The sequence below is a fragment of the Epinephelus moara genome, chromosome 24 (assembly GCF_006386435.1).
Source record: "Epinephelus moara isolate mb chromosome 24, YSFRI_EMoa_1.0, whole genome shotgun sequence".
Classification (NCBI taxonomy): Eukaryota; Metazoa; Chordata; class Actinopteri; order Perciformes; family Serranidae; genus Epinephelus; species Epinephelus moara.
Genome location: NC_065529.1, coordinates 26,283,826 through 26,293,976, shown reverse-complemented (window position 1 = coordinate 26,293,976; position 10,151 = coordinate 26,283,826). Strand labels below are relative to the sequence as shown.

At 41.2% G+C, this 10,151-nt stretch overlaps 1 protein-coding gene across 3 annotated transcripts; it reads left to right on the top strand.

Moving 5' to 3' along the window:
- Positions 1-254: 254 nt before the first annotated feature.
- cse1l (CSE1 chromosome segregation 1-like (yeast)) lies at positions 255-10,118 on the top strand. Of its 3 annotated transcripts, none has more exons than XM_050038545.1 (25): positions 255-394; positions 1,269-1,367; positions 1,513-1,655; positions 1,866-1,967; positions 2,066-2,211; positions 2,309-2,399; positions 2,535-2,642; positions 3,879-3,971; positions 4,077-4,244; positions 4,332-4,461; positions 4,600-4,665; positions 4,928-5,130; positions 5,258-5,342; positions 5,513-5,574; positions 5,667-5,803; positions 6,176-6,279; positions 6,407-6,504; positions 6,612-6,762; positions 6,877-7,085; positions 7,216-7,313; positions 7,436-7,521; positions 8,067-8,148; positions 8,649-8,795; positions 9,058-9,289; positions 9,451-10,118. In XM_050038545.1, exons 2-25 carry the CDS (start codon positions 1,283-1,285, stop codon positions 9,538-9,540), a joined length of 2,916 nt encoding a protein of 971 aa, XP_049894502.1. In that variant the 5' UTR covers positions 255-394; positions 1,269-1,282; the 3' UTR covers positions 9,541-10,118. The 3 variants fall into 3 exon arrangements, 2 of the variants coding, with proteins under 2 accessions (XP_049894502.1, XP_049894503.1); XM_050038546.1 differs by having other exon boundaries at positions 322-419; XR_007569484.1 differs by lacking the exon at positions 9,451-10,118 and having other exon boundaries at positions 8,649-8,915; positions 9,058-9,194.
- Positions 10,119-10,151: the final 33 nt, after the last annotated feature.

Here is a 10,151-nt window from a genome sequence, read left to right as displayed (position 1 = left end):
TAAGCATCTTCTAAAAGCTATCCCTGGAAGCAATGAAACTATAAAAGATAACCTCATACATCTAACATCATATAACCTAGTAGCCTTTAGCAGTTTTCTTGCCTGAAACTAGATGATTAGAAAGTATACATTTCAATTATCAGCATAGCCTTGATAAATTGGGCATGATTATTGAAATTTAATTGATATATTGAGTGATATATATAAAGTTCCTGCACTTGACTGAGACCAAGCAAGGGGCGTGTCTTACAGAGTTCCTCTGTCATGTGCGCATGCGCAGTATACTGACCGCGCAGTTCCTTTTGCTCCAGACGTTTGAAAGCTGGCACGACAAGCACGGTTGTACGGTTTGTGGTGCCTCCCCATCCCATCCTGACTGAAATTTACTGTAACGGTAAGGCGTCCCAGTGCTTTAACAGGTATTATATCCAGCAATATGGGATTCAGACTTTTAAACTGCGTCATAGTCCAATAACTTGCGAGTTAATGCGTAACGGTCGGGAATTAGCTAACTTTATGGTTAGCATAAACACACATTAGCAAGCTAGCGCTAACATTAGCAGGCTGACTTGGAAGGGACCATCCGGCTGCTGGATCAGTCTATTCACTGGAAACTGGATAATGCTCTCCATGTCACTTTAGGTGTTATGCTTATAGTTCGGGACAGTGGATTAAGATACAATTTACCTTAGATATATCGTATTGTCAGATAAAGTTAATGCGATACAGCGACCGCCATGTGCTTATATTTCAACTTATAGAAGACTAGCATTGGACAGCCTTTAAACTGCTAGCCTAGACATTACTCTGCACAAACTGATCTGGAGTCAGCTGAGCCGTCTGAGCTAAAGCCAGATTGAGGCTAAGTAACGTTAGCTTAGCTAGCTTGGCTATTAGCAAGCTAACGTCAAAGGCAGACTGAGTGCGTGTAGCTAACTGTGACCTAAACTAGCAGATGTGTAAACTTGGTATCCAGCACTGTCCTGACTTGGTGAAGAAAGCCGTGAAACACTGAAAGTATTTTAATCACAACGCGGATTGTTTCAACAGTTAAATTTAGCACACTTGCTAACTTTTAGGTAGTGTGATTTTTCAGGAACCGGTACACACATTTTAATAAGCCATTGCTAAAATGTTTGTACAAGATTACTCAGCATTTAGTTAAAGGTCCATCTAAGTGTAGTAATGCAATTGGCCTCTTTAGCAAATTGCAGCCAGACACTGGTGTATGTCTTTCATTCATTCACTCGCCGCTTTCTCGCCCTTAGTTGACGTTACAAGCATGGAGCTGAATGATGCTAACCTACAAACCCTCACCGAGTTCCTCAGGAAAACACTGGACCCAGACCCAACAGTCAGACGTCCAGGTAATACTTTAAAATGACACAGCATGATATCCTAACACGATTTATAAAGAATGTTATCATTGACCTACTTATACAAAGTATTTACCTGATTGTGAAATCTCTGCTTTGAAACACCTGCTCTCTATTTTTCTTTTTTCTTTCTTAGCTGAAAAGTTTCTTGAATCTGTGGAGGGAAACCAGAACTACCCCCTGTTACTACTCACTTTGCTGGAGAAGTCCCAAGACAACGTGATTCGTGTTTGTGCTGCTGTTACATTCAAGAACTACATCAAGAGAAACTGGCGCATTGTGAGTAACATCTGCTTTACATCTTGTTGACTTAAGTGTCTTGTATGTAGATACAGTGTGACTAGATTCACACTGCATGACCTGCATTAGATTTAATAAAGTATAAAGTAGGATTTAGTACGAAGTCTGAACAGAGCCATTGCTAAATACGTTTTGTTGACCTGTGCACTGAGTTAATTATCTTGTTTATGTGACATGTATTTCCTAAAGGTTGAAGATGAACCAAACAGAGTCTCTGATACAGACCGAACAGCGATCAAAGCAAACATAGTAAATTTGATGCTCAGCAGCCCGGAACAGATTCAGAAACAGGTACATCTTTGCATATTGCAATGCCCAAAAGGGTCTGAAATGAAGGTGTGAAGGAAGATGCTCAGCCAGTCCCCTGTTAATTCTTTGTATTTCCACAGTTAAGTGATGCCATCAGTATCATAGGAAGGGAAGATTTCCCTCAGAAATGGCCTGACCTGCTAACTGAGATGGTGACCCGCTTCAGAAGCGGAGACTTCCACATCATCAATGGAGTGCTTCGCACCGCACATTCCCTCTTCAAGAGGTACAGCTCACTTCTTAATTGTTTAAAATGCTTTTAATGATAACATTTAAACAGAATTCATCATTTATTTCTGTCCCCTCTTGTATGTTTTTTCAAGGTACCGCCATGAGTTCAAGTCTAATGAGCTTTGGTCAGAGATCAAATTAGTACTGGACACATTTGCCCTACCTCTGACAGAGCTGTTCAAGGTAATGACTTGCAGTTCAATCACCACAATACTTAAGAGTTGATATAAAATGTGTAACAAATATAATGTTGGACATAGATATGATGACATTCCAGTGTGAAGAAGTATTTATAGTTTATTTATTTCTTTGCTGTAGGCCACCATTGAGTTGTGTCAGACTCATGCTACAGACGTCAATGCCTTGAAGGTCCTCTTCTCTTCCCTCACACTCATCTCCAAGCTGTTCTACAGTCTTAACTTCCAGGTCAGTCCAATTTACCTTGTATTTCAAGGCTTTGCTGTTTTGGACAGTTGCATTGTCTCTTTCGTAGCATTGCTGTGATCATCTTTGAAGTTGCACCCAAGATTAGTGTTGATCATAAAAGATTAATATGAAGTAGCTCTTTTTTGTTGGCTCTTGCTGGTCAGGGAGTCTCATGTCTTTTGCTCTTTTATAAAGCTTATATTGTAGACAATTGTACACCAGGGTGTCAGCACCTCTGGTAGTCATATACACAACAACAAATTATTAAGGGAACATCAAATGTTTGGTAACACTGTAAGTTGACATGAAAGAACAACTTCTGATGGGTTGGCTGGTTGCATACAGTTTGTGTATAGCTTGTAGTAGCTGTTGTGTAAATTATAGTGTGTTTAGCTTCCGTTACTGACCCGGTCTTCAACATGTATGAAGTGTTTTTTGACTCCACTGTGCTGTAAAAATCTATATCAACAACTGCCATCTGGCACTTTGGATGAGATGAAAATATTTTACAGATGTTTCACCATCAGAATTGTTTTCACTGGACTAATTAAAGCTTTAAAGAGCCAATCATCTTTCTTGGCATAACAGAAATAAGTCAAACTCAGTGATAAAAATCATCCAGAAAAGGTCCAAAGTTTATCCAAAGCTAAAATTAAAATGTTAGCTTTATTTATTATTTTGAACAGGGAAGGGACGATATATGATTTTAAAGACACTCAAAATAAATTTGTCGTGGTGAATTTACAATATCGGGATCATGACTATTGTGTCCAGGAGCACGTGAAAAGACTGCTGGGCAACCAACAATTAAAGAGACTTTGCAAAAACAGGCTGTGTATGCACCAAGCTAAAAAAAAAAATGCAAAAGATTTGAATGGAGCATTGACATATTTTAAGTCGAAAGATATGATACTATTTCAAATTGTTGAAAAGCCTGGCTTTTTAAGTTTGTGTGCTTGTTTTTTCACTAAAAGGATGTGTTGTATATGTGATGCATTCAAATATGTTTCTCAATAGAATGTTAGACAAAGTGATTTCAGTATGTTTGAGTGTCATTTTAAGAGTTTTAAGAAAGTTCTTAGTAATTGTGGCAAGTTGATCATGCACTACCATTAATGTGTGTGATTAGTTTGCCCCATGCAGAGGTCAAGTCAGCTCTTGTTTAAGTAAACCGTTAACACTTTCATCAAGGATGTGAAACATTTGCCATCAGCTGTGTTCTGTATTGTTACACAGGACCTTCCAGAGTTTTTTGAAGACAACATGGAAACATGGATGACAAATTTCCACGGCCTACTGACTCTGGATAATAAACTTTTACAAACAGATGTAAGTTGGTTTTTTTTTTTCACTCGTGCAATACGTTTTCAACACGGATGTTTTACAAGGTGGTTTTTAACATTTGTGGCATTGTGTCTCATGATATCTCCATAGGATGAGGAGGAAGCAGGTCTCCTGGAGCTGCTGAAGTCTCAGATCTGTGACAATGCTGCCCTCTACGCTCAGAAGTACGATGAAGAATTCCAGCCGTATCTGCCGCGCTTTGTCACTGCTATCTGGAACCTTTTAGTTTCTACTGGCCAGGAAGTCAAATACGACCTGGTGAGAGTGCTGATCCCCGTCCTTTTTTTTTTTTTTTTTTAAAGTTTACTTTCCCTGTACAAACAGTACACCTTGTCTTTGTTGCAGCTCGTAAGCAATGCTATCCAGTTCTTGGCATCAGTCTGTGAAAGGCCACACTACAAGCATCTATTTGAGGACCAGAATACCCTCACTAGCATTTGTGAGAAGGTCATTGTGCCCAACATGGAGTTCAGGAGTAAGTAAATGCTTTGCTCTCATCATAGGATTGTGCCTGGAAATGTCATTAGCAGATGGCTGAGTCAGGGCTCTGCTTACTTGGACACAAACAGGGACTGGTGTGATACTGACGAAGTTGTTTTTAATGCCCGATTAGGTGCAGATGAGGAGGCGTTTGAAGATAACTCTGAGGAATACATCCGAAGGGACCTTGAAGGATCTGGTAAAGATTTGCATTATTGCATATCACCTCCTGTAACAAAAATGAGTCACGTAAATACAGGAAATGATATGTAGTTCCTCCTCACAATTTGAGTTTTGACTGTTGTGTGGGATGTCAGATTTCATACAGCTATGTAGTTGGTTGGTTTGTTACACCCAACGTTTAAATAGAGGGTTTCCACATAGAAATAATGGACAGCTAACAAAAGTGTGCCAGTGATGACCATGTCCCCATTGTCAACCCTTTTCCCATCCTTCCTCAGACATCGACACTCGTCGTAGGGCGGCGTGTGACTTGGTGAGAGGCCTTTGTAAATTTTTCGAGGGCCCTGTCACTGCAATCTTCTCCGGCTATGTGAACTCAATGCTGGCTGAGTACGCCAAGAACCCTGGGCAGAACTGGAAACACAAAGACGCCGCAATCTATTTGGTCACATCGCTGGCGTCGAAAGCACAAACACAGAAGGTAGTGTTGACCTTTATTTTGAGAGAATTATTGCATATATAAAACTGAATGTTCAATGAAAATTTATAAACACTGATATGATTAGAATACTTTGCTCAGTCCTTAAGTTACTGTCTCTTTTCACCAGCATGGAATCACCCAAGCCAACGAGCTGGTGAATCTGAATGAATTCTTTGTGAACCACATTCTCACGGACTTAAAATCACCTAATGGTAAGAACGCTCTTACAGTTCTCAATACAGTGTAGGATTTTAAAATATGTTACAACAGGTGGCTCACTTTGCGTTTGGCTTTTTACAAGATCAGTGAACTGTGGTGACATTTAGTGTCCAAATTTATAGGTATAAACACAATTAACATCAGGCACTGATTGTCGTTGCAGTTAATGAGTTCCCAGTGCTGAAGGCAGATGCCATCAAGTATGTCATGATCTTCAGAAGCCAGGTATGAGTTCTTACTTTCTCTGCAACTTGTTAGATTTCAAAAGGCAAATTGATCGCGTCACAGAGGGCTTCGTCTCTGTCCCTGTCCCACAGCTTCCTAAGGAGCAGCTGCTGCAGGCAGTTCCTCTCCTGATAAGTCACCTGCAGGCAGAGAGCACAGTGGAGCACACGTACGCTGCCCATGCTTTGGAGAGGCTGTTCACCATGAGAGGCCCCAACAACACCACACTGTAAGTATCAAACAGTACAGTCGAAGATAGTGATATTTGAGACAGAGTATTGCTCAAACAAATTTTTTCCAGATGCATAAAAAGTGAGCCGTAGTTATAGTGTATTATTCTCTCTTTTTATCCACAAGATTAAAATTCTGTACTCGCATCTTTGCCCAGTCCAGTTCAGAACAAGGCTATTGTCACAATTTCACATTAGTAGTTTCACATTGGCCGTTTGGACTTAGATTGAACACTGTGAACTTTTTAACTCTGAAATAAATATTTATCAATCAATCAATCAATCAATCAATCAAACTTTATTTATATAGTGCCTTTCATACATCAAAAATGCAACCCCAAAGCCACTCAACCTCTCTGTATGTTTTCCAGTATCACGCCTGCAGAGATGGCACCTTTTACTGAACAGTTGCTCAACAACTTGTTCAAGGCCCTGGCTCTCCCTGGCTCTGCAGAAAATGAATACATCATGAAAGGTAAACCTGACTGTCCTCTGTCATCCAAATGCCCTCCATTAATGTGTCCCAGTCAGTGTCAGACCAACTCCAAAGTTATTTTTAGTTGCCTCATCATGTCTTTTCTTCTCTTTCTATTTTTTTTTAGCCATCATGCGCAGCTTCTCTCTGCTGCAGGAGGCCATTGTTCCCTACATTCCCACTCTGATTGGTCAGCTCACTCATAAGCTCCTCTTAGTCAGCAAGGTAATACACACTTTGTTACTATTTATGGACACAGATAAATTCACCAAGATGCTGGTTTCTTTAGAGGATGCATGTCAATTATTCCAAAATCTGTCATCCATTTTCAGAATCCCAGCAAGCCTCACTTTAACCACTACCTGTTTGAGTCCCTGTGCCTGTCGGTCCGGATCACCTGCAAGGCCAACCCCACCACTGTCGGCAGCTTCGAGGAAGCGCTCTTCCCTGTCTTCACTGAGATCCTTCAGAACGATGTCCAGGGTTTGTCATTTACCTGTAGAATCAGTTTATATAAATGTAGATGATATGCTTAGAAACACAGCTGGTGGCTGATAGAGGCAACTCCACTCATCATCCTTTTGTCCTCTGTTGCAGAATTTCTTCCGTACGTGTTCCAGGTGATGTCCCTCCTCCTAGAGATGCACACCAGCTCTATTCCCTCTTCCTACATGGCTTTATTCCCTCACCTGCTGCAGCCTGTTCTATGGGAACGGACAGGAAACATCCCCCCTCTGGTGCGCCTGCTTCAGGCTTACCTGGAGAAGGGAGGGGCCTCTATCGCTAGCTCAGCTGCAGATAAAATTGTAAGTGGTGGTAGTGTTGTGAACAGCAGGGAAAGCTGTAATGTGTTAGTTGTCTGCAGTGCCTCATTCATTCATTGTACGACCAGTATGTTAACACTTCTTTCCTGTCTTGCTCATCTGTCCCTCCCAGCCCGGCTTGCTCGGAGTTTTCCAGAAGCTTATTGCCTCTAAGGCCAATGACCATCAAGGTTTTTACCTTCTCAACAGCATCATAGAGCACATGCCCCCGTAAGTCGATGTATAGTTGTGCTCTCTGTGGAATGTTTGTAAAATGCCATACCCAGTGAAATTGATTAGTTAGGTCATGACATGTTTTGTTAACTTTACATGTTTGTCCTTTCTTTTGCCAGAGAATCTATCACTCAGTACAGGAAACAGATCTTCATTTTGCTCTTCCAGAGGCTACAAAGCTCCAAAACCACCAAGTTCATCAAGAGTTAGTACAGTTATCTTATTTTCAACGTTCATGTTCTGTTCAGAGCTAATAATCTGTCAGACATCGTCAGTGACTGAGCATGTCTTTTAACTGGTCATATCAGACAGTGTGGTGTAAATCAGTGGTTCTCAACCTTTTTTGTGTCAAGGACCCCTAAATTTATACATGGACCATTGACCCCTTTTTGATAGGATTGTCTTTAGGGACTGCCGTCCAAAAGATCTTCAGTTGTTACAAATATGATTTAGGCCAGAATTCTTCATTTGGCAACTACAGTTGAGAAGATAACAGTGGAGGACGTGAAACCTGTGATCAGAATAGTCGCTCTTAAACTCTTACTCACATTGGGCGCACTTCTATACTGAATTAAATAGTGAAAATAAACTATTAACTATTTTCTGGGGCCCCCCTGGAACTCTAGGGATCCTTGGGCCCCTGGTTGAGAGCCACTGGTGTAAATTATCACCAGTTCTAGTATAAACTACAGTCATATAATACTGAATCTCAAGTGTTAATATTTGCACTTGTTTTCCTTTCTCTCTCAGGTTTCTTGGTGTTTATCAACTTGTATTGTGTCAAATACGGAGCCATCGCACTTCAGGAAATTTTCGACAGCATCCAGCCAAAGTAAGTGTGTTTTCAATATAAGCCACAAGATGTTAACAGCAAGCGCACTGATGTTTGACCGCAATTATTTAGTGGGTTCATCCATCAGCGCTGCAGTCAGGCAGTGAAAATATGACAAGTTCTGTCAACCTTAACGGCACAAAAGATTTATAAGCTGGCTGTTTCTTCTGAAGTTGATGGCCTGCTTGAGTTATTTAAACACGTCTTGCTCACAGCAAATAGGACATTTTTTAAGGAATACTCCAGGCTATATGTTTATTATCAAACACACGTCCCTTTTTAAGCTTGAAAGGTCGCTCGTGGTGAGGGGTGGAAGCCTTAGTTGGCTTGGATTCACAGCGGTTACAAATGGATTTCACAGGCTACCCACTTTAATTACACAATATTTTCAGATGTCAATGCCTTTGCAGGTCTCTGGCGATTCTTGGAAATGTATTGTAAGTGCAGAAGACCAGAGACAAACTGTCCAGTACTAATCCTGTTTGCCTTTTGTGTTGCAGGATGTTTGGCATGGTGTTGGAGAAAATAATTATTCCAGAAGTTCAAAAGGTGTCTGGACCAGTTGAAAAGAAGATCTGCGCTGTTGGCATCACAAAAGTCCTTACTGAATGTCCTGCAATGATGGACACGGAGTACACTAAACTCTGGTAAGAAGTCAGCTTGATGGAAACACGACTTTTGCTTTTTCTTTTTTTTTATGCAGTTCCTTGGTTTAAACCCCTAGACTCCCACAATCCACCCACAGACCTCTTATCAGGACAGTGCAGGTGTGTGCGACTGTGTTTGAATGATTTGGTGTTCCTACAGCTTTATGGCAGAAATACTCTCCTGATACATACTGAGTGTTTGTGTTTGTCATCCTGTGTACAACCATAACAGTGATTTGGATTTTTTAATGCATCTGTTCAGGACCCCTCTGCTCCAGGCGCTCATTGGTCTATTCGAGTTGCCAGAAGATGACAGCATCCCAGACGATGAGCACTTCATTGACATTGAGGACACACCGGGCTATCAGACGGCATTCTCGCAACTGGCCTTTGCCGGGAAGAAGGAGCACGACCCGATCGGAGATGCTGTTGGCAATCCCAAGATCCTGCTGGCTCAGTCGCTCCACAAGCTCTCTACTGCCTGTCCAGGAAGGGTACGCTGAGACATGCAGGAAATATTAAGCAGCTCACACCAAAAGTCGTGTTCTGTGGTTATTTATGCTATTAATGAAGTCATAACATTTGTTTGGAGTAAAAGAAATAACGACGGTTCAGAAAGCAGTCAGTGATTGTTTCCTCTTGTCATTTGGTGCAGGTTCCCTCGATGCTGAGCACCAGTCTGAATGCAGAAGCCCTCCAGTTCCTGCAGGGGTACTTACAGGCAGCCACAGTGCAGCTGGTTTGAAACGGATGTGATGGCGTTTGCTCAATAAGGAACAGTGCACTGCAGGGGTAGCCACATGTGACCTCAGGTCACACGACAGACCTGCTTCAGTCTTTACAGATTTGGTTTGACTTGACAGATTACGATGGAATTTGCCAGAGAAGTGATCATTTTTGCCTGAATTTAGGGTGTGTTCTCTGATGCAAGAGTGTTTTTTAAGGGTTTTTAAAAACATGACCAAACGTTGACTCAACTGAATTGCATTTTCGTCTTTGGGCCCTTTGTTTGCTGTGTGGCGAAAGCTAACAAGCATTTGGAAATCATATTCGGATACAATTGTGAGGTTATTACGATATCAGCAGCAGCAGAGGTATGTTTCAGCAGCATTGTGGAACATCTTAACATAACAATCATATGGGAGGGATTTCTTTAACGCTTCTTTTGTATGTATGAATTCCTTTTCACGGTTATGGAGACTGTAGTCTGTGGCTCAAACATAATGCATAATATTTTTCTGTTGCATGTTTCCCGTAGATTTGTTATCGTCAAGTCTTTGTTTCCGCACTGTTTATGTGAATAAAAAGAGGCACTTGTATAGATCTGTTATCATCGCAGCCTCTTCTCTATGAGCG